Raw genomic sequence first — 22,272 nt, forward strand, 5'->3', positions numbered from 1 at the left:
CCCCCTCTCTCTCCCCAGCACACCCACACACCCACACATTCTCTCCCTCTTTTCCCTAGCGCACACACACACACACACACACACTCTCTCTCTCTCTCTCTCCCCCCCCCCTCCCCAGCACACCCACACACCCACAATTCTCTCTCCCTCTCTCTTCCCTAGCACACACACACACACGCACACACACACTTTCCTGTACATATATACATGCACACACACTCTCTCTCTCTCCCCCTCTCTCTCCCCAGCACACCCACACACCCACACATTCTCTCCCTCTCTTTTCCCTAGCACACACACACACACACACACACACTTTCCTGTACATATATACATGCACACTCTCTCTCTCTCTCCCCCCCCAGCACACACATGTACACTCACGCCCCGCTGTGCACCCTGCACGTGTGTGCTGTGTGCACATCACGCACGTCCCTGCTCTCCCCTGTGCTCCCTGCTGCTGTGGGGCTGCGGTGGGGCAGCAGCAGCATCCCAGTTCCAGCCTGGCACTGGCCTTTGCCCGCAGGAGGAGCAGCGGGAGGAGGTGAGGGACTGGGTGCTGACGGTGTCCATGGACCAGCGGCTGCAGCAGGCGCTGCCGCAGGATGAGCGCGGCACCTACGAAGCCTCGCTGGTGGCAGCGGGGACCGGCGTGCCCTCCCGGCCCTGCCTGCTCACGGGTAAGCTCCAGGCCAGCTCACTTGGACAAGAGATGACACAGTGCCCTGCAGGGAGTGGAACTGCAGGGTGGGTCTGGCAGGAGGTCTGGGCTGTGCTCTGAGAGCACTGGAGGGGCTGTGTGGCTGTGGGGAACCAGCTCTGCTGGAGGAGATAGCGCATTTGTACTGTGGGGGTGAGTCAGCATGGAACAGGTTGCACAGAAGTTGTGAGTGCCATCCTTAGAGACAGTCAGAAGCTATCTGGACACAGCCCTGGGCTGGGGTGGCCCGGCCTGAACAGGGAGTTGAGCCATTCAGACCCCAAAGCAATTCTGAGCTCAGCTACTCTCTGGTTCAGGGATGGCTCAGGCTGGCACAGCTCTGCCTGGGGACTCCAGGCTGGCCAGCACAGACAGTCGAGAATGGGTAGCACCTGGCCCTGCTCTGTAGTTCAGGACTTAAAAAGGGTCAGAGAAGGGGAAGAGGGAGTGGGCCACCAGGAACAGGGCTGTGGCTCCTAAAGTCAGAAGCTGGGTGCCATTGTTTGACCTACTCACTTGGGTGTCACTGCCCAAGGGCAGTTCAGTCTTAATCTTCATTCAATTCCCCCACTTTGAACATCCCTTCTCCATTTTGGTCTCCTAGAGACCAAGGCAGCATTATTCCCCCACACACTGTGCTATTGGGACAGCCCCAGCTACAGCACAGGGAAGGGGTGCACCAGGTGGCAGGGGGCTGCTGTGGGGCTCAGCTTATTCTGAATGTGTCACTTTGTGCCCAGGGTACCCAGTGCTAGGAAACAAGATTGAGCTGGGGCCAGGCCAAGAAGTGAAGAAGGATGCGTGGTACAAATTTGTGATGGCTGTCAAGGTGAGCCAGACTCCCCAGGCAGGGAGACAGGCTGAGGGTGGGTTCAGCCCCTCGTGCTGGCAGTGCAGCATCCTTCTGGGTGAGTCATGGTCCCAGAGCAGTTCACTGCACTGGCAGTGCTGCTTGCTGGGGATTACCAGACCCAGTCCTGCCAGCCCAGGGGTGCCCCCTTCCAGTGCCAAGGCCTCTCTCTTTCTGCAGACATCCCACAGCCCTGCGGGCCAGGATGTGATCGAGTTCCTCCGACGGTGGTGTGGGGGACTCCCAAGCACCAGCTTCTCATTCCAGTGAGCAGGACTGGGGCAGGTTTCAGGCCTGTTCCTCAGCACCTTCCACATCCAATAAACATGTTATCTCAGCCCTGCAGTGCTCCTGTTTGCCAGGGGACGCTGGGCCCAGAACACTGCAGCTGCTGGGCACAGGGCTGCAACCGCCGTGTCTCAACCCCCACGTCCATGGGTGACTTCCACACTGAGACCACGGCTCTGCCAACATCCCTGTGCTGGGGAGTGGCAGGCACAGGGATGGACTCAGAGAGTAGCTGCACTTTCCTCCCCTTGGCATGCCTTGCTCCCAACCAGTACTCACCTGGCAGAGCCACTTCGAACAGCCAGTGTAGAAAGGAAAAGTTTATTTATTAAAGAAAACTAGAGATCTACACCAAGGGGATTCTTCCCCTTCTGTTCCCTGACATGTCAGCACGAGCACAGGCACAGCCAGCTGCCATGCCTGCAATGGCACCAGGACTTGGGCCCCAGCACCTCTGCCCACCCCCATCACTGCTGACAGAAACAAGAGCCTTCAGCCCACCAGGAAGGGCCTAGCAGCTTGGGGTGAGGGTGGGAGAGCATCTGGGGACCACAGCACCTGCTGACCTGCAGGGTCTGTCCCAGGTGGGGTGGAGAAGCTGGGGGGAGGGGGCAAGGCACACCCTCACCCCTGCAGCCCACTGCAGGAGGTGTGACACCACCTTGGCCCTGACCTTGCTGGATCACAGCGCTCCTGCAGCACCACCTGGGAGAGGAGGAGCAGTGTCAGTGCCAGGCCGTGCTGCAGGGGCATCACTGACTCCTCTGCCCATTGCCTAGGAAGGGGTGTTTGGGGGGCTGGTGTGGGCATGGGCCCTCTTGATGGCAGAGCCTGCTCCCCCCATCCCAAGCACGGCCCATGTGGGGCACTCACCTCTCCAGCTACGCTGGAGACTCAGCAAGTCCTGCCAGGAGCTGCTGCCTCTCACGGAGTGGCTTCTCCATAGCTGTACTTGACCTGGCCACCTAGAGGGAGGAAAAAAAGACAAAAAGAAGTGAAGGGTGGCAAGGATGCGATGGGCAATGTTCTCACAAAAAAAAAGAACAAGCCTGGCTATGTGAGGGATGAAGAAGAGGGTCCCTCTGCAACTCCCCATGAAGGGGTGCTGGTCTGGCACTTAGGCTGGAACCTGAAGAGGTTCCAACTCAGCATCCCCGCCTTGTTCCCAGCAGAACCCAGCACCTTACAAGTGCAGCACAAAGGCAGCAACCATGGGGGAGATCCAGGGAGATCTGTACCTGCTCTTTGCCATAGCTGTGTGCACAGGGCCCGATGCCCCGGAAGACCAGAGCCACCAAACAGCTCCTGCCTGAGAGCACGGCTTCTGCAGCTGCCAGCAGCAGGGAGGAGAACCAGAGGGCCAGGGCTGTGTCCTGCGGGGCAGGGGGTCACAGGAACGTGGGCACTGCACCGGGCTGGCTGAGCACACTCAGCAGAAACTGTGTGGACAGCAGGGGAAAGAAGGGGGAGAGGGAGAGAGAAGGGAAACGGGACGGAGAGTGAGAGTGAAAAGAAAAGACAGAGGAAGCAGAGAGAGAAAGAAGCTGCCGGGAGGAGTGGGGCTGTGCCGTGACTCACGTAGATGCGTGTGGTGTTGAAGGGACAGTCATTGGTCGCAATGGCTGCACGGGCGTCCAGGGGAAGCGCGGAGCTGTTGCAGCCCCGGACCAGGTGCGTGCCCCGGCTGTGCACCGTGAGGGCGAAGGCCAGCGCCAGCCCCACGCTGCACGCGGTGGACAGCAGGCAGTTCAGCAGAGAGACGCCCAGCAGGGTCCAGTGCTGCAGACGGCAAGAATACGAGTGGGATGGCAGGAGCTTGGGGAAACGCTCGGGCCGGGCATCTGTGTCTCCGCAGAGCGGCTCCCCCGAGGGGCACACAGGACCTCTCGCCTCTTCCAGGACGGCTCAGCCACGTCCTTGGATGAGGCTCTCGCACCTTTCGCATCCCTCCACCCCCTGTGAGCTCGGTACCGCTGGACGCCCCTTGGCCCAGGCCCCGTGGAGACACCCCGCCCCGTGTCCGCCCACCCTGCGAGCCCACGCGGAACCCCCGACCCGGCTGCAGCTTCGCCCACCGAAGCGCTTCTGCCCCAGAACGGCGCTCCCGCCCTCCCGGAGCGGCCGGCGGGGCCGAGCCGGAGACAGGCGACACCCGCAGCGCCGGCAGCCGCCGCCGAGGCGGAAGGAGCCCGCGGGGCCAAGGTCCAGGGGAGCGGCTGCCGGCGGAGCAGGGCCGCGCCGAGGCCCCCCCGCCGGCTCGGCCGCAGCCCCGCACTCACCAGGACCGCCCGGGACAGGTTGTGCGACACCAGGATGGCGACGATGCCCGCGGCGATGCTCTGCGGGGAGAGCTGCGCTCAGCAGGGCCCGGGCGGGGCAGCGCCCGCCGCCCCCCGCCCGCTCCGGCCGCGCTCACCAGCAGCCCCGAGCACACCGACACCACGTTGGCCGCCGCGTACTCGGGGGTGACGGCGCGGCGGGCGCCGGCCACGTGCCGCAGCACCGAGCCGTGCACGATGGCGCCCAGCACGAGGCTGCCGTGGCCCAGCACGATCAGCCCCAGCCCGGAGCGCATCAGCCGCCGCGGCTCCGCCAGCGCTCCCGGCGTCCGCCGCCCCCCGGCCATGGCCGCCGCCGCCGCCGCCGCCGCTCGCACCGCCCCGGGGCAGGGACGGGCGGCTCGGCCCGGCCCCCCCGGCCCGCCCCGGCCCGCCCCGCAAGAGGCGGCACTCGCGTCTTTACAAAACAGTTTATTAAAAATAGGAAATGATAGAAATGAGATGCAGGAACCGCGGCTCGGCCCCGCCGCGCGCCAGGACGACACTGGGCCCCGGGGCCGCTGCAGCCCCGGGAGGTCCCGGTAAGGGCGGGGGCTGCAGGGGCCGCGGGGCCGCAGCCCGGGGCCAGCGCACGCCGTGACCCCGGCGGGTGCGAACCAGTAAACAAAGTGCAGCCGGCGGCGGGAGCGAAGCGCCGGGCGGGGAAGGGGGGACGAGCTCGGCCACCCCTGGGCCCGTGGCGCGGGAATGGGGGGGAGTGACCGGGGGTGCAGGGCTTAGGGGCTCACCCCTGCTTACCTTTAAATTAAAAAAACAAAAACCAAAAAAACAAACAAAAATGAAACCAAAAAAAAAAAAAAAAAAAGGAAAGAAAAAACCCATTTCTGTGCTGTGCAAAAGACACTTTGTACAATTCAAACAGAACAAACTCCATGCACATGAGTGGGGCTGCAGAACGCCCCAAGCCAGGCCTCAGCTCCGCAGCACAACCTGGCAAATCCCAACAAAAACAGGGCTGGAAATAATACTGATGCGCAAAGTCCCCTTTAGGAGGCGGGCAGGGAGGACTGTCGATGAGCCCAGCCACGGCACATGCAGGACGAGCTTCCAAGCACTGCAGCTGGGGTCTTGCGGGTGCCCGACAGCGGAGGGCAGACACAGATGGTCGCAGGCAGCGAGGCCACGCTGGCTGCCCAGGAGCCACGGGGCTAAGATGACACAGTCACAGCCGTCAGGGCTCCGTTCCGAGTGTAGTAGAACTTGCTAAATGCCTCTTCAAGTAAACAGGTGAGTCTGCTCTGGTCAGCCTGGGCACAACAAGGACAGTGAGGGGTAAGCCCCATCCACTCAAAGCTGAGAGCATGGCTGGAGACCCCCAGGGCAGGGACCTGGCTTTATTCCTCCTGCCTCCTGCCCCCGAAAAGGGCAAAAACCATTGGACTCTGAGCAAGGAACACAGGCCCACAGCTCTACCTGAGCCCCTGCTTACCTCGCTGATGAATCCCAGCTGGACCAGTTCGGCTGCCAGCTCCTGGATGTTGTCATCTACAACACAAGGAAAGGTGTCAGTCCTTGCTCCAAGTGTGCTGCTGGCCCAGTGCACCTGGCAGGGGCAGAAGGGTACTCACTGGGCTGAAGGTCACAGCTCAAGTGTCGATTCAACTTGTCTTCCAGTTTCAGCAGCAGTGTCAGCTGCAGGGCAAAGAAATTCTCATGAGGGATTACAGTCCTACGAGATGCCATGGCAAGCCCAAAGCAACCCTAGAAATGCCCCCTGGGATGGGAACCACCCCTCCAGAGCCCCACAGGGATCTAAGAGAACAGCCACAGCCAGTTTCATCCTGAACTGCAGCTGGTAGCACCATCCTGTGCTGGGAGCCAGGGCCTGGGGGTGGGCCAGGTGCCAGGTCAGCAGCAGGCACAGGCCTGGGACAGGTCCTATGGTGGCAGCTGCAGCAGTGCAGGGTTACCCCAGGCACCAGCAGCTCATCAGAGCCACGAGCCCTGCACAGTGCCCCAGCCTCCCCCTGCTCAGCCAGATGTACAAACATACGTGGTGCTTCACGCCCTCCTCTACGGACTCGATGTTGCACTGCATCAGCACCACCTGGAACAGAGGCGCAGACCCCGTCAGCAGCCACCCCACAGACCCTACCAGCAGCCACCCCACAGCCCTGCCTGGCCATGGGAGAGCAGGGCTGAGCCCCTCCTCAGCCAGGCTGAGCCTTTACCTTGCGCGTCTCCACCTCAGCAGGCTCTGGAGTTGGGGTTTTCACCGACGGGGGAGCAATGGGAGATTTCACCACAACCTGCTGGGGCTGCTGGGGTCGTGGCATCCCAAAGGCTGTGAGGGGATAGATTCCATTCCTACAAGGAAGGAGCAGCATCTGAGGTTATACCTCTCCAGAACCTTTCCAGTCTTGCACACAATGGAAGGTGTCTTAAAAAATCCCTCTTACCTCACATCCTCCAGGAACTTATCCAGCTCCAGTGCAGGAGATTGTGAGAAGCTGGAAAACAAAATGTCCTGAATTGAGAAATCGTCTCACAGTACCATCCACTTGGGTCTCTTGGGGTGCAGTCTCAAATCCTCATGTCCTGGGCTGTGTCCACAGGCAGGATGGGTATGGACAGGCAGCCACTGGTGTGACAAGCTCTTATCTTCCCTTAAGGACATAACTACCTATGTGAGCTAAGGGTGAGGCAGCAGTTTGGCAGAGCCAGTCTCACAGCCCTCAGACCTGTGCAATGCAGTTATCTGGAGGGTGGCCCAATGACACTGCTCCTGGTGAGCTGTTTCACAAATATCTGCCATACCAGGTCCCTGGTTGCAGCAAACACTTGAGCAGCCAAACCCCTGTCTCAAGGCTGCTCTGAAGCATTCCAGAGATGAGGTAAGGACTGCAAAACTGCTGGAAGCCTGACAGGATGTCCTCAAGTGCTTTATGGGCTGCACACCTACCTCAGCTCCCAGAGCCCTCTCCAGCCCCTCCCACACCCCCAGCAGCTGGAATATCCCATCCTCTAACACAGAGGTAGGTTTCAACAAAAACTTCCAATTATTTTCTGGCAGCTTGGTTTGCATGGCAGTCTGATGGACCATCCAGAAAGGATGCTGACATTTCAAGTGATTGCTGCTTTCTTTCCCTTTTCCAGCACTCTGAGGTATGGCACTGCTGACAGGAGAGTTCCAGGCTGGCACCATGGACAGCCATGCCTGCAGAGACTGACACCCCATGTGTGTGAGGATCTCTATTTACAGCTTTGGTTGTTCACTTGTTGTCCTCCATTTTGAAACTATATCAAAAACATTCCAAAGGGCATTTCAGACGACATTTCCTAGCACTATGACAACTGGAATGTCAGCTTTTGGAAGGGCCTCTGTGGCTCAGAGAGCTGCTTATACGGACGGAGCTGTTCTTCCTTGTCATCTTGGTCACTCTTGTTCAGCAGCCTGAGCATCCCAGAACTCCGGGCTCCCCTGGAAGCACCCTAAGCTTCTCTGGGAACACAGTATTCACATCTTAGTCTTCAGCTAATCCCTTGACTAGCCAAGGCTTTGTTATCCAAAATGTACCTCACTTTTTTGGCACTCTGCTTGTTCCATATGTATTACAGTCACTCCCTTAGGGGGCCACCCCTACAGTGCAAGTACTGCTGTGTGTCACTGACTGTGTCACACTGTGTCACTGGAGTAGTGCTGCCTCAACTGCCTTTCCCTGTGCAGAGTGTGGAATAAGATGCTCCATTAGGAAAACACTGAGGAACCCTTTCTCTGAAGGGAGAAAGTGACTCCATCTGGCTAGTCTGTGATTGGTCAGAGCACCTTCCCAAACTGCTCAGCCATGTTTTGCTGGGGACTGCTCCAACTACAGCATGTTCATTTCATCTGTCCATTTGGGGAACAATTCATCTCAGCTGCATGCAAACTACTCCCAGGAAACAGGAGCAAGGTCTCCTTCCACCCAGGAATAACTCCCCAGAAGTGTGTGTGCCCAGACAGTGACTCCTTGTCACCTCCAGCTCCACCAGCTCCCACTGGCACCCAGTCAGTGGGGAAACTCCAGCAGTGAGGTGATGGGCAGTCCCAATGCTCACACCAGTGCCCCAGCACTGCTCCCCTGAGCAGCCCCCCTGAGCACATCATGGGGACTCACATCATCTTGACTCCTTCCCTGTCCTCATGGTTGATCTCTGCCAACACTGCGTTCATGTCCAGGTTTTTGGTCATTTCTTCTAAAGCATTTTCAGGAATCATATCTATTAAAAAAAAGGAGTAACTTGCAGCAATTGGAGTTCCCTCTCCAGCCTTAGAAAAGCAATGACAAGTGCAGAGATGCTCTCAGAGCAGGTTGGACACCACAGCCCTCCCAGCCCCACAGCTGTGTCGGACAGCGAGGAACCTGCAGAGCAGCAGGGCATGGGGAGGGGTGTTCCCAGGGTGCCAGCTCACTGGGGGGACACTGACAGCTCAGCACAGCTCTGCAGAGCACTCATCACGTGGGGACATGGCTCCCAAGGCTCTGTACTCACGCTGGTGCCCGACGATGCAGTGAGCAGCCAAGAGCTTCAGCGAGGGCACTTCAAACAGCGCCTGGTGGAACAGGAGCTCCCGGGCCGTGGGGCGCCTGCCAGGGTCCTGCTCCAGACACTTCTGAATGAACTCCTGGAGAAAAAACCTGCATGAGACAACGAGCAGCAGCAGCAGAGCAGTGCAGGGCAGCAGGCCCGTGGCTCACCCGCTGCAGGGGGTCCTCCAGCAGCTGGATGGCACTGTTGATGGCTTCCTGCGGCACGTAGGAGGACTCCCCATTCCCCTGGATCTCCAGCACTGCCATCTGCAAACACAGAGCAGAGCATCAGACTCCACTGGGAGTGACAGACTGCAGGGGAGACAGGCTCAAGGAGACCACTGCCAAGCATGAGATCACCACAGCCGAGCTGTGTGGGGGTACTTAAGGTCACATTTGGAGAGACAGAGAGAATGGCTGCCTCATTACAACAGCTTGCTCCTAGTACCCCAAGACTGCCAGGGAGCCCCGAGAACTCTGCCAGCAACAACCTGGACGGTAAGTGTCTCCATTTTGAACCTCATGATCCATTGGCCTGTTACTCTGTTTGATAATTCCATAATGAAGCAGTGACTGGATCACTGCCAGGATCTGACAGTGTCCCTTCTGGCTGTGTGAATAGCTCTGCATCGCAGAACAAGAGCAAGCACACAACTTGAATGGGCTCCAGCCAACTACACAGACACTCATTCCCAGCTAGGAAAGGCTGGAAAATATTGCAGTGAGTGTCTCTGCATTCAGCTTGAGTTTTGCTTCCTAAAAGTTGTGTCTTTCCACAGTTCTCTTCCTGCTTCACTAATGGAATGTGCAGCAGAGGTTGAGGGTTCCTTGAGTTGGCTCTTTCTGACAATTCTTCTCAGAAAACACTCCTAACAACAGCTCCCATTACCTGGACTTGGACCTACTGACTGCAAGGACAGAGGAAGCACGAATCTGCTATGACCAGGTTATGTCAGACTCACACTGACTGCAACCAGCACCTCCATCAGATGGGCACAGGCTGGCCCAGACAAAGTGACAGACTACAGCTGTCCTCTGCCCCAAACACCCCAGGCACTGGGCACATACATGGACATTACATAACAGCCTGCAGAAGTGACTATTCCTTCCAGCCAGTGAGTCTGACTTCAGGACTGGCCAAGACCCACTAAGTAATTCATTACCCGTTAGGAATCTGGGAAGAACTGCAAATCCCTGAGCCATTTACTCCTTAGTGAGGCACCTGGGGGAGCCTCCATAGGGATCCCGCCAAGGCAAACTGCACTTGGTTCTGAGAACAAAAAACACTTGTCACTGAGCAAACCCACCCATGGCCACAGCCCTTCCAGAGCTCTCTCTTTCCTCAGATTCATAATCTCTGTCCCAAAGTTTGACACTCACCTCCAGTGCACACATCCCAAAGGAGTAGATGTCCACAGCAGTGGTGACATTGGCAACTTCTGTAACACAGAAACAGCATTGTTATCAGTCAGCTCTGCATGCAGCAGCACCGCTCTGCACCAGCCTGGGACAGTCCTGCAGCTTCTCCCTCCTCTGCTACCAAAGACCAGAAGAGCTGAAGCATTTCAGCAGGCAAACGGCTCAGAACTGTCAATGTGGCATCTGTCAGGAGCCCAGAACTGAGAACAAGCTGCAGCACAGCTTGGAAGCATCAGTAAGGACAAAAAATGCCCAGGCTTGCAGCCACAGCATACCTCCATATTCTGGGGCAAAGAAGTGCAGGTTCTTCTGCTCCTCACGACAGGTCTTCACGTGGTTGTTAATTGTGTCCGGCGCCACTAGAAGAAAACCAGGAATGCTTAGGATACAGGAAACCACATCCCATCCCTGATGACATCCCAGGGAACGCCTGCAACTCCAGGCCCTTGCTGCCAAAGGGGCAGAATGGTGGCATTCAGGTGAGTCTTCATCTCTTGCCCTGACCCAATACACTCCTGCATTGTTTCCTTAGCAGCTTAGCACCACTCTCCAAGGGCAAACCTGGAGACCACAACCGCTGCCTACCAGGAAGACAAGGTGGGAACAAGTCGCAGCAGAAATACTGCCTAACTTCAAACAGATCCTTAGCATTTGTCACAAGCAAGTCACTCATTCAGAACAACAGCCTGAGGAACAGCCAGAGGTGCCAAGGTCACTGCAATTGGTCACCACCTCAGAGTTCTGGGAGGATGGACCTACCAGGCAACTCTTCCACATTTCAGGAGGAAGATGGTGCCAAAGCACCTCCAGACAAGAATCAAGTCAAGCTGCTGAGGGAAGGGAGGTGACCACCCAGACAGCAGAACCTCCCAGCAGCCAGCACCTCCACAAACCACTCACAGCTGTGGGGAGGAAATAACTTGCAGCCACAAGAACAGTGAGCAGAGCACAAGTATGGACTCCCATGAAAGATAAGCTTTTGGGACAGCCACCTCTGCAGAGACTGCAAACTCTGAAACTAAGCAGCTGTCTGCCAGAGAAACAGTGAGGTGGGCAGGGAGCACAGAGCCACCACCCATTTGAAGCTCCACTGTCACACTGGAATGTGCCCAGTCCCAGAATCCCATGTCCCACCTGGTCACCCCCTGGACAATCCCCATCAGTCCCCATCTGCACTGGTGCAACGTGGGCTGACACAGGACGTGCCAAACCACTTGTATTTTTCCACACCAAGGAGGATTCCCAGCTGAGTGACCAGTTACCAGTTTCAGAGAGGAGATGCTCTCTGGGCTCTAGTCAGACAAGAAGGACCTTCCCTGGTAACTCAGCTCAGCCTTGCTGCCTGGCACATACCAGATCAGATTACCCAATCTGAGCATGGAAGCAGAGCTTGCTCCAATGGCTAGGGGCCTCTTCACCAACCAGCCATTCACAAGGAACTGCTTTCTGTTCCCTGTGTTAGCTCTGATTCTAGGAGTCCAGCAAGATGACTTCATTCCTAGTGCTCACCTGTTCCCAGACATCACCAGATCCTCTCACCTTCACACCACCAAGCAGCATAAGCTACACTCTATGTCTTTCTCCTAAGACATGTTTTGTTTTCCCAGTGACACTGACTGCTTTGGACAAGTTCTGGCCAGGGCAGTGCACCATCACACCAGTTCTCTCTACTGGAGACTGTCCCAAAGGATCTCAACACCCCCACATGACAAAGTGGCTTGAAGCCTCCCTTGAGGAGCCAGAAAATGCCAGATCCTCACCAGCACCCAAATGATGAGCTCTGGACTTCTGTTCACCTTAGTATTTTGTACTCCTCAGTCAGGTACAACTGGAGTTTGCCCAGTCCTCTGCACTGGACTGGTTGTGTGCTGCTGGAGCCAACTCCTCAGCACCAACCCTGTCACCATACATCCATCCAGTGCCAGACTTGGCACACAGAGTAAAGCACCCATGACTTGTCCAGCACACTGGGTTCTCATAACAGGCCTTCTAAAAAGAGTATTTTAGGCTTTAGAAACCCTTCTGTTCCACCATCAGATTTATATTGTTGTTTATGGGATCCTGGCTGTCTCTGTGCCCAGTGCAGTGTACAGAACTATCACACAGATGTTTGTGATACCTGTTAAACCTACAGCTACTGCGGGCATGTCAGGGGGACTCCCAGTGGCAAACCAGACAATGTGGGGAGAGAAAATAACTTATTTTTAAACTCACATTGTAAAAGGAAACAGGGACCAAAAACTCAACAACCCGGTCCTGCCAAATACAGAGCCGAATCAGCCAGGAAAGTCACCCTCCACACGATGTTGTGATCAGCTTCCTTTTCCAGTGTCTTTAAAGCCTTTTATGAGCACATGTTGGATGGTAAGGCCAGTTCACTGTCCAGGCACTCTGTTCTTGGCTCCTGTGCCCGTTTAAGGATAGGGATGAGGCAGCAGTCAGTCACAGAAGAGATTATCAGCAGAAACCTCAGTGGTGACAGCTGACACACTTCTACACCAGACAAGTAGAGTGCAGGTAGAGTGCAAGTCTAGCCCTCTGTAGTGGGCTCCATCTACAGTGTCCTTCATCAGGTCCAGCCAGCCTTAATAATCAGCTCCTCTGCATCCAGGTCCCACAGACCTTCTGCAACAGCACCAGCATTTCTGGAAAGAACTGGGCTTGGTCCGTCTGTGGGACCCTCCAACTCAGACACACAGAACTGACACAAAGAGAGCTCTGAATTTGCTGCTGTGGGTCAGCCAGGGACCTGTCCCCTCTGGTACCCTGCTCCTTGTGCTTCCTAACTTGCTGAGTCCTACTGGACTGTTTTTTCATCACTACTGCAGAGATTGGCTCTGCAGCTGGGTTTGATAAGCTACACTGGGCAGGGAATCTGCCTGTTCCAGCCATTTATACCCCAGCTCACATGCAGCTTGGCTGAGGTGACAGGTGTCACCTCACTCTGTTATTGCAGAGCTGAGGCAGCAGAGGGTCAATGACATCAGACCCCCAGAATCTCCCATGTGTCTCAGAGCTAAGCAGGGACAGCCCTGCCAGACACAGTCCTGCTCTATGCATTGCTGACAGCACAACTTGCTCCTAAGGTCAGCTCTGAAAAGCTTCCTGCAGGTGTGTTCAACACAGCAGCCAGAAGTGCTGTCACAACTGTGGCAGGATTTTAGATGGTAAGACAAGAAATTTGAGTGTGGTCTGATCACTGTTGCCAGTCATCTTGATGCATGGGCCACTTAGCAATGGCAAGGGCTTGGGAGCTTCACCTGAGCCTACATTTTAAATCAACCTCCTGACTGTACAAGGTAAGAACACACCTGAAGTTACCTCTCACACAGGCTCTCCTGCCTGACTCACACATGACTGCTATCTGTCACTCATACACCTATTTCTGTATCCTCAAACCGGCTCCATGCTGTGCATGATTGGATGGATGAAGGCTGAGGATGGCTACTGAGTGAGACAAATGATGAAGACCATAAATGAAAGTCAGATCACCAACAATAACAACAAATGTGTCCTTCTCAGCCCAAGAAGGTGACTACAAGGGGAAGATTACAAGAGAGCCCCAAGGGAACTGAGAAGTCTGGTGGGCAATTAGCAGAGATGAATTTTAGAAAAAGGTTCAGCCAAATACGGTGTCTGAGCAGGACAGGTGATAGAAAGAGATGTGAAGCACAGCAGAGGGTAGGGCAAGCAACCTGTCTTTGACAAGCTGAACTCAATCTGACAATAAAAGCGTAAAAAGAGATAATGGGCACTCCTACAGGAGCATGCTGTAGCTGGTCAGACTTCTCAAACCCTCAAGAACGTGCAAAAGGAGTTGGCCAGAGTACGTGGGCAACCTGTGTGCCCACTGGTTGTTAGCCGTGCCAGCCAAGGAGGCAATGGTGGCACTCCTTCCCAGCTGTGCCCACAGCAGGTTTAGCAGAGCTGCCTGGGCATCCAGCCCCTGCTCTGGAACACTCCATGCTGCAGAGGACACTTCCCTCTTGTGCAGCGTCCATCTCACACCCTATCTCTGCCTTTATTCTGCACTCAGAACTTCCTCCTTGCGGGCAGCAAAGACGTCCTGTCCCGCAGCCCTGCTCGCCTCCTGCATCAGCCCCTGAGCTGTTTGGGGTCCTGTGAGCACCCTGCAAAGCAGAGCAGGACTGCCCTCCTCACAAAGGGCCAGTGCCCAGGCCAACAGAAAGCAGGGGGAAGCAGGTGTCAGTGAAAGGATCAACAACTGACCTCTGAGATCGCCCAAGGCTTGCTGTGCAACCCAGCAAAGGGATTGTACCACCAGGGACCTAAAAATTATCAACTGAACCCAAGCCCACCCTCTGCAGCTGTGAAGGGGTGACCAAAGGGCCAGGAGAGGTATGAGGCCACATTATTATTCCCCTGCACTCATATGCCCCTTGTACCTGCAAAAGGGTACAAGGCTGCACAAACCCACAACATTAGAGTTTCCTTTCTCTGCACACAGCCATGACAAAAGCTTTTTTATTAGGGAGAGCAAGGCCTAGAAAATAAGGAAGTAGGAAGTTATTTGGCATAAAAGAAGCATACAGCCATTAAACAAGGAGTCAAACAGGAAGAAGTGTCATATTTATGCTGATCACAGAATAAAAGCTCCCTACAGCCCTCAGATCTGTATCAGGGATTGCAAACAGTGTTTGCAAAATGTCTGCAACACTGAGTCACCAGAAGGAACAGGATTTTATTATTTTTGGCAGTTGAGTATCATTAGCTGAAGGAGCAAATAGATCCAGTGTATGAAAAGTTCACCACACACTGTTCCCCGTGCAGGTGAAGCTCCCCATGTGCTTACACACATATGCACACATCTACCGACACGGCTTCCCAGCAGGAAACCAGCCTCTGCTAAAGCACAGCCCGTGGCTCCCTCCAGAGAAAACACTGCTGGAGCAGCATCAGTGCTACTGGCAACAGAGAGTTGATGTCACACAAAACTGGAGAAGGCTACACTCCAAAGAAATTAACACAGAATCAAAATCATGGCACGGCTCTTGTGGGAAGAGACCTGCAAAGGTCACCTTGTCCAACACCCCTGTTCCAGCAGGGACACCCAGAGCTGGTGGCCCAGGACTGTCTAGATGGGTAACTCCTAGAATGGAGACTCCATCCCAGCCTTGGACAACCTGTGCTTGTGCCACCACCACACTGAGAATGCCCGGGGTCCAGAGGGACCACCTGGACTCCAACCTGTGCTGTGACCTCTGCTCCTGACCCCGGGAGCATGGGGCTCACTCACAGCGCCCTCCCTGCAGGTGTCACACCGGGGCTCACCTGCACAGCCCTCCCCACAGGTGGCACACCTTGGCTCACCTGCACAGCCCTCCACGCAGGTGTCACACCGGGGCTCACCTGCACAGCCCTCCACGCAGGTGTCACACCTTGGCTCACCTGCACAGCCCTCCCCGCAGGTGTCACACCTTGGCTCACCTGCACAGCCCTCCACGCAGGTGTCACACCGGGGCTCACCTGCACAGCCCTCCACGCAGGTGTCACACCTTGGCTCACCTGCACAGCCCTCCCCGCAGGTGTCACACCTTGGCTCACCTGCACAGCCCTCCCTGCAGGTGTCACACCTTGGCTCACCTGCACAGCCCTCCCCGCAGGTGTCACACCTTGGCTCACCTGCACAGCCCTCCCTGCAGGTGTCACACCGGGGCTCACTCACAGCGCCCTCCCTGCAGGTGTCACACCGGGCTCACCTGCACAGCCCTCCCTGCAGGTGTCACACTGGGGCTCACCCGCACAGCCCTCCCCGCAGGTGTCACACCGGGGCTCACCCGCTGTGCCCTCCCCGCAGGTGTCACACCGGGGCTCACCTGCACAGCCCTCCCCGCAGGTGTCACACCTTGGCTCACCTGCACAGCCCTCCCTGCAGGTGTCACACTGGGGCTCACCCGCACAGCCCTCCCCGCAGGTGTCACACCGGGGCTCACCCGCTGTGCCCTCCCCGCAGGTGTCACACCGGGGCTCACCTGCACAGCCCTCCCCGCAGGTGTCACACCGGGGATCCCCGGGCTCAGCAGCCGCAGCTCCCTCAGCCTCACCCCAGCAGAGCCGCTCCAGCCCTGCAGCATCACAGGCTGCTCGGGGCTGTCCCCAGCCTGTCCCTGTCCCTGTCCCTGTCCCTGTCCCTCGTGTCCTGGGCACGCAGTGCTGGGCCCAGATCTATAGGGTGGCTGCACTGAGCAGAAGGCCAGGACCATCCCCTCCCTCCTCTAGCAAAGTTTTGCCTAATGTAGCCCAGGGCATCATCAGCTACTTGTAGGGCCAGGGCACACACTCTTGTCAGCGAGCCACAGAGGGACATGATCCCACTGTGTCACATTTCTTGTGAAGCAGCAAGTGGTATTTTTACATTTAAAAGATTACTTTAGAGTTCTAAGTTGACGTGTTTGACCACATCCATTACATGGAAGGAGAAAATAGAAGTAGGCAGAGCAGGAAAAACAAGAACAGAAAAAAAAAGAGCTGTAAGATTAGTACCTGTCAATCCTGGCTGCATGCAGGCTCTTAAACAGTGACCTAGGAGCTTATTGGCACTTTATCTGGAAGAATTCATGATATAAACAACTTCATCCCTAACAAAGTGTGTTGGGAGATCTGCAATCTGCACCCAAAACCAAGTTCCATATTCTAGACCAGAAGAATGGTTTCACTGACCATGCAAACCCTGCTTGGGCTACACCAATGCAATATTGCTATGAAAAAGACACACATGTTCACATCACAGTGCAAGAATTACATGCAATCAGAAAAAACAAGGACATTCACTGAACTGCTACAGGCTGAGCTACTCTGGAGGAGCCATCTGCTTCCAGAAAACAGACTTGTAGAAAACAAGTCCTCAGAAACACAACTGTGGAAATATCTTCTGTTGTGAGCAGCTCTGCCTAACAGAAGCAGGGACTGAACCAATACACTCTAAAATGCAATTAGGGCTCACAAGATCAAGAATTTCAAGTACAACTTTCCCAAATTTCAAACTCCACATCTTTGATTATCATTGTTCCACAACGTGCCAAAGGACCTTGTGAGATTTAACCTACAGCAAAGCTCACCCTTGGGAGCAGAGCACCCTTGGGTGCCAGAGTACCAACACTGCTGAGCCCACACAGCTCCAGACCCAAACCACAAACCTGTCCAGGCTGGGAGGGACCTCTAGAGAAGACAGCTCCCCCCTGCTCAGGCACAGCCAGCCACCACAGGCTGCCCTTGCTTGTTGGTGTCCAAGTGATCTTTTCAGAACTGGCACGAAGGAGCTTCCTAAACTTCTGAGGTTCACAAAGCCTTCAATCAAAGGGCTCTGGAAGGAAGAGACACCTGCAACTGCTGTGCTAATATGAGAATGGATGAATGAAGACCTGAGTGACTACAATTCACATCCCCATGCCCACTGGGAAAGTCACATAAAAGCAGAGAAAACACAGAGCTGAACAAAACTGAAGCAGCAATGCCTTCAGTGCAACACAGAAATAATGACCTCAGAAAATGGATGCTCCATAACCTGGAGCACTAAACAGAGACATTTAAACCTTTTGAAATATCTTACTTAACTAAAAACAACAACCAGTCTAGATGCCATCATTTTCTGGTGTTTTCATGAATGAGGTCAGTCCCAGCAGCACACAGAGGGTACTCTGAGCTAGGGAAATAAGTACTAGAAGCAAGAGCTGGCTTTTAAACCTTCTGCAAAACAGAAATTAGTTTATTACTACCACAGCATAGAATGAGAAAAATCTTTGCCACAAGGCCACCAAGGTCACCAGTTCTCCCCACTAAACTGGACCTTAAAAATGCCACCACCCTCCCCCAGACACACACTCTGAACACGTGGTCAGCAGGAGGCAGCTGGAACTTCCAGCACCGACAGAACCCATGGACTGCCACTCACCTGTGGCTGCTCCTCCTGCTTCAACTCTGTGCTTACACAAAAACCCAGGGCAGCTCTCTGGAACTGTTTCTACCACTCTAGCAATCACAGCAGCAGCAGCTACAGCATTACAGCATTACAACTGCATCATTGTACCATTGCCACTAAAATCAACCTCATGCTATTCAATCCAGTTTGTTCAACAGTTTCCCAAGAACAAGCCAAATGAGTAGTGCCTTCACTTGGAGACAGGCTTTTACACCAAGAGTTTCACAGACAACACAGACCCATGACAGTCAGATCTTTAAAAGAAAAAACAGCCCCCCCAAAAAGTAGCCTGGATCCAACTTTGAACTTTATTCTAGACAAAAAGTTCCACTCTAAACAATTTCCGGCCCAGTCTCATTCCCAGCAGCACCTGTAGTCACAGACAAACCTTATGAATATCTGCCTTAGTACTGCCAATTTTCTAAGGAACCAAAATGTTTGGCTTGGTAGACAATGTGCTTGACTCACACATAAAACTGCACAGTTAGAAAAGCTAAACTACATCTATTCATGTTATATTTTCCTAAATTAATGCTAACATGCCATTTTTATGGCAGATTTTTCTGTCTGATGACTTAAATTATCCATTCTTTTCCCTTTAAAACCACGCCTGCCATAGCTGAAAAAATAAAAAAGCCAGATTCAAGATATTCTACTAACCTCTTATTTCTGCATCACCTCAGGTGTCTGTTAAGAATATGGAAGCCAGCTTGGCATTTAAAGATCAGGCAACAAAATCCAAGGGAGTAAAGTGATGACTAAAATAAGATTAGTTATGAAAGCATGTCACTCACAGCCTCATCAGCTCAATGCTCAAGCAAAACAGGAGCCTTACACCCTAGATTTAGTGTTTTCAAACCCAAATCACTGCTCAAGATCTAAGGCTTAAACCATCCCCAGCTCTCATATCAACAGTACCTCCTGATACAACAGAGTGTTAGGACAAGTTCACAACCAGCCATCCAGGAAAGCTCAGTGTTCCAAGGCCATCTGATGCTGTTCCAGCACAGATGAGGTACCACAGCATCTCCTCATGCCTGCAGAGTGCTCATTCAAGCCTCTCCTCTCCTTCTAGAATCAGGGCCTTTGGTTCTGCTCACAGGGGTGACTGATTTTGTAGGAGGGGCTGGCCAGCCCTCAGCCTTGCTGCCCCTGCAGCACGGCTGAGCCCAGGCTCAGGCTCAGCCCAGGCTCAGGCTCAGCCCAGGCTCAGGCTCAGCCCAGGCTCAGGCTCAGCCCAGGCTCAGCCAGGTTCCCACTCTGTGCTCGTTTTCCCGCGCCAGTCCGCTTGCTGCTGCTCTGCCACCCTGCAGCCATCCCCAGGGACACCTGCCCTCCTCAGGACTCCAGCCCTGACTACATCCCCCTCAGCTACACCAGACCCTAGACTGAGCTTTCCAGGAGCCTCTGCTCTGCTGGCAATGCAGGGTGGCACAGCACGTCCTCCTGCCAGCCTGGAAGGCACAGAGCCCATCTGGTCAGGCCCTTCAGCTGACAGCTGGTAGGTTCCCAACTCAGTAGAAACAAACTCTAACCATCGAGAATAATCCTGATGGCAAAAAATAAAATAAATAATTATTTTAAACGTAAACATGGTGTTCTATGCAATAGGGTTACAAATTGCAGCACTCGACTCCTTCTCTGGCTCCCACCAGCCCAACTCCCTCCTCATATGACAGATCTCCCCAAAACCAGAGATTTATCTGGGGAAACATCAATAGCCAAGCTTACTTCAATCCAGGGACTCATTTGGGGCAGGAGGGATCTGGCCATCAGGAGCCAGACACATTCACTGAAACATTCATCTTAAAACCAACACATCTAAAGAGTTCAAACTACAAGCAAGCAATTGGATAGCCAAGCACACAGTGGGGGCTAGTCCAGGGCTGGGTCCCAGCCAAGGGCAGCAGAGCAGCAGCAGGGAAGAGCCTAATGGACATGGGAAGTTCAGCTGGGAAGAGCTCAGAACAAGGCATGGCTTGTTGACATGCAGGAGCTGGCATGCACAGGGCCCGTGGACTAGCACACGCTAAGAACATGGAGAGGGAGAAAACTAACAACCAGAAGACTTCACAAAGGGCAGTGCTCCCTCTCTGTAAGGCTCTGGCCAAGAGCACAAGGAGCTGTTTGCATCCCAGCACAGAACATGAGCTCTCCAAGCAGGATGCACCTAAGCCAAACAGTTTTACACACAGCCTTATAGCAAGGGAACACTGTAAATACATCAGTGTGTATGTTTGTGTGTTACAAATACAGATACACACACATATATATATAAATATATATATACAGATACACACAGAGATAAAATCATGTACATGACATAAGTGGAGTCACATCACAGGAGCGGAGAAGTTTGCTCACCATTAGCAAATATCCTATGAAAGACTGTTGTAACAGAGCAGCCCGTGAGCGGGAAGTAAAACGAGATAAAGTCAATGAGTTGGTGAACAGCAAAGCACTTACATCCATAGAGACAGCTGGGTCAAAGTCAGGGCACACAGGGACAGGACTGAGCACTGGGCCCTGCCTCCAGCCACCTCTTCAAAAGAAATTTACCTAAGGAACATCAGGGCTTCTACCTGAGAACCAGACCAGGCAGGGGAGACAAGATATCTCTGACCAAGCAGAAGATTATGGCTGACTCTGAGACCAAGAAGCCAGAAATTCTGTTCTTCTGTCAGTGTCCTACAGTCCCATCCACCCTCCCCCTTCAGCAGAGAATTCCCTTTCTCTACATCCCAGTAGCTTCTGGACACAGATCTCAGTAGGACAACCCACACTTACACACCTGGCCACATGATGCCACAGCAGAGCTAACACCCATAAGAGTCCTGCCCCATGGCCTGGAACTGAGGGCAGATCCTGAGCAGACACACCTAAAGACAGACTGAGGCTAAGGTCAGGTGTGGTGCAGCCAGGAGAGACACACAGCAGCAATGCCTGGGGGCACAAGGGGAAATCTGCACTGCACTCCACGGAGCCTCCTCTGTGCTCCATCAAGGTCTCACTCAGCAGATCCTGACACATTGCCAAGTCTCAGGAACACCAGAGGACACTGACACCCTCCAGTTTGAGGCCTCCCTTCTGCTGGGGCGCTCCAAGAGCTGCCCAAAAGGACTTTTAATTCGAACACATCACTTCTTTCCACCTGTGAATGGTTCTTACACTGGCAGTGGGAATTCCAGGAACAGCTCCCAGCAATGCCAACAGGAGCAGGTAGCAGCAGCAGGCACCCTGTGTGAACACACTGTTCTTCCCACACTCAGAGCAGCTGCAGCCCCAGGAACACAGCTGGCAGCACATCCCCTTGTCAGCCAGCACAGACACCCACGGAGGCACCGCTGTGCCGCACTTGGGCTCTGGGAAGAGCACACAGGGCACAACTTGGACTCATCACAAGGAATGCTTTCATCTGACCACAGCTCCACGAAGCAGGTGGAACATTCCAGTCTCTGGGAATACCAGTGGCAAGGTTAAGAGCAGTGGGTGTCTTTCCTATAGTCCTCATGAGTTCTCCAAAGCTCTCCACTCATTTGAGACACTCTCCTTAAATCTTTAAACTCTGTACTTTATGGAACTGGAGAATAAAACATTAGCAAATTAACGGATTATGGATGGCTTTTGCATTTAAGCATTGTGCAAAATCTTTCCCCTTTCCCACTCCCTTTTTCTTCCACAGCTGACCCCCAGCACACAGATTTCCATACTGAACAGACAAACAGTGATCAATGCAGCCAGTGCACGTGCTCCTGCCTCTGAGGGAGCAGCAAGGAGCAAAGGGCTGTTCCCACCCCTGAAGGAGTGTCACAGGAACCACCATCAGACATTTCAATGTGACACTGCTCTTCTGGCACGCCCTGCCCCAGCAGACAGCAGGATGTCCTGCAGTGCACACCAGCAGCTCCCTTAGACAGCTTTTTGCCCCACATTCAGCAAGTATTCTCTTTGCAAAGCCACAGGGAGAGGAGCTTTGGGAGCAGCATCTAGCACAGTATTGGGGACAGAGACAGCACCAAACCACAGCTCATAGTGCACGGAATCCCTGTTCCCCATAAATCCACAGAAATTACTGTCCTGCTGCTGTTAAGTAAACACAGGGAAGTGCTCAGACACCAGCCAGCTCTACAGAACAAGGACAGGAAGCAGCAAACATGAGCCTGGCATTGTCAGTGACCCTGGAGCAGCTGTCTTTCCATGCTCAAAACTCAAACCCAGCCCATGTG

General features: G+C 54.3%; 3 protein-coding genes across 5 annotated transcripts in view; 1 reads left to right on the forward strand and 2 right to left on the reverse strand.

The window, feature by feature from the left end:
* The window catches only part of IFT172 (intraflagellar transport 172), a 38,577-nt gene extending 36,714 nt beyond the window's left edge, over positions 1–1,863 (forward strand). For all 3 annotated transcript variants that reach the window (XM_084201772.1, XM_084201773.1, XM_084201774.1), the window contains 3 exons: positions 527–680; positions 1,441–1,529; positions 1,731–1,863. In XM_084201772.1, coding sequence (XP_084057898.1) covers positions 527–680; positions 1,441–1,529; positions 1,731–1,820 — 333 coding nt within the window. In that variant the 3' untranslated portion in view covers positions 1,821–1,863. The remainder of the gene's footprint in view (positions 1–526; positions 681–1,440; positions 1,530–1,730) is intronic.
* A 360-nt stretch (positions 1,864–2,223) lies between these two features.
* Positions 2,224–4,464, reverse strand: KRTCAP3 (keratinocyte associated protein 3; the record flags this gene model as incomplete). Its single annotated transcript, XM_084201758.1, has 6 exons — positions 2,224–2,543; positions 2,712–2,803; positions 3,077–3,211; positions 3,417–3,617; positions 4,118–4,177; positions 4,255–4,464. The coding sequence occupies 5 exons, from the start codon at positions 4,462–4,464 to the stop codon at positions 2,720–2,722; spliced, it is 690 nt and encodes a 229-aa protein (XP_084057884.1). The 3' UTR covers positions 2,224–2,543; positions 2,712–2,719.
* Positions 4,465–4,581: 117 nt separating this feature from the next.
* Positions 4,582–22,272, reverse strand: part of NRBP1 (nuclear receptor binding protein 1) — a 34,899-nt gene continuing 17,208 nt past the window's right edge. Inside the window, exons 8-18 of the mRNA XM_084202697.1 lie at positions 10,383–10,466; positions 10,069–10,127; positions 8,857–8,955; positions 8,651–8,783; positions 8,275–8,377; positions 6,577–6,627; positions 6,349–6,484; positions 6,171–6,224; positions 5,746–5,809; positions 5,607–5,662; positions 4,582–5,424 (exon numbers count right to left, since the gene is read on the reverse strand). Of these exons, the coding sequence (XP_084058823.1) occupies positions 5,326–5,424; positions 5,607–5,662; positions 5,746–5,809; positions 6,171–6,224; positions 6,349–6,484; positions 6,577–6,627; positions 8,275–8,377; positions 8,651–8,783; positions 8,857–8,955; positions 10,069–10,127; positions 10,383–10,466 (938 nt within the window). The 3' untranslated portion in view covers positions 4,582–5,325. The remainder of the gene's footprint in view (positions 5,425–5,606; positions 5,663–5,745; positions 5,810–6,170; positions 6,225–6,348; positions 6,485–6,576; positions 6,628–8,274; positions 8,378–8,650; positions 8,784–8,856; positions 8,956–10,068; positions 10,128–10,382; positions 10,467–22,272) is intronic.

The sequence above is a fragment of the Fringilla coelebs genome, assembly GCF_963513975.1.
Source record: "Fringilla coelebs genome assembly, chromosome: 3".
Classification (NCBI taxonomy): domain Eukaryota; kingdom Metazoa; phylum Chordata; class Aves; order Passeriformes; family Fringillidae; genus Fringilla; species Fringilla coelebs.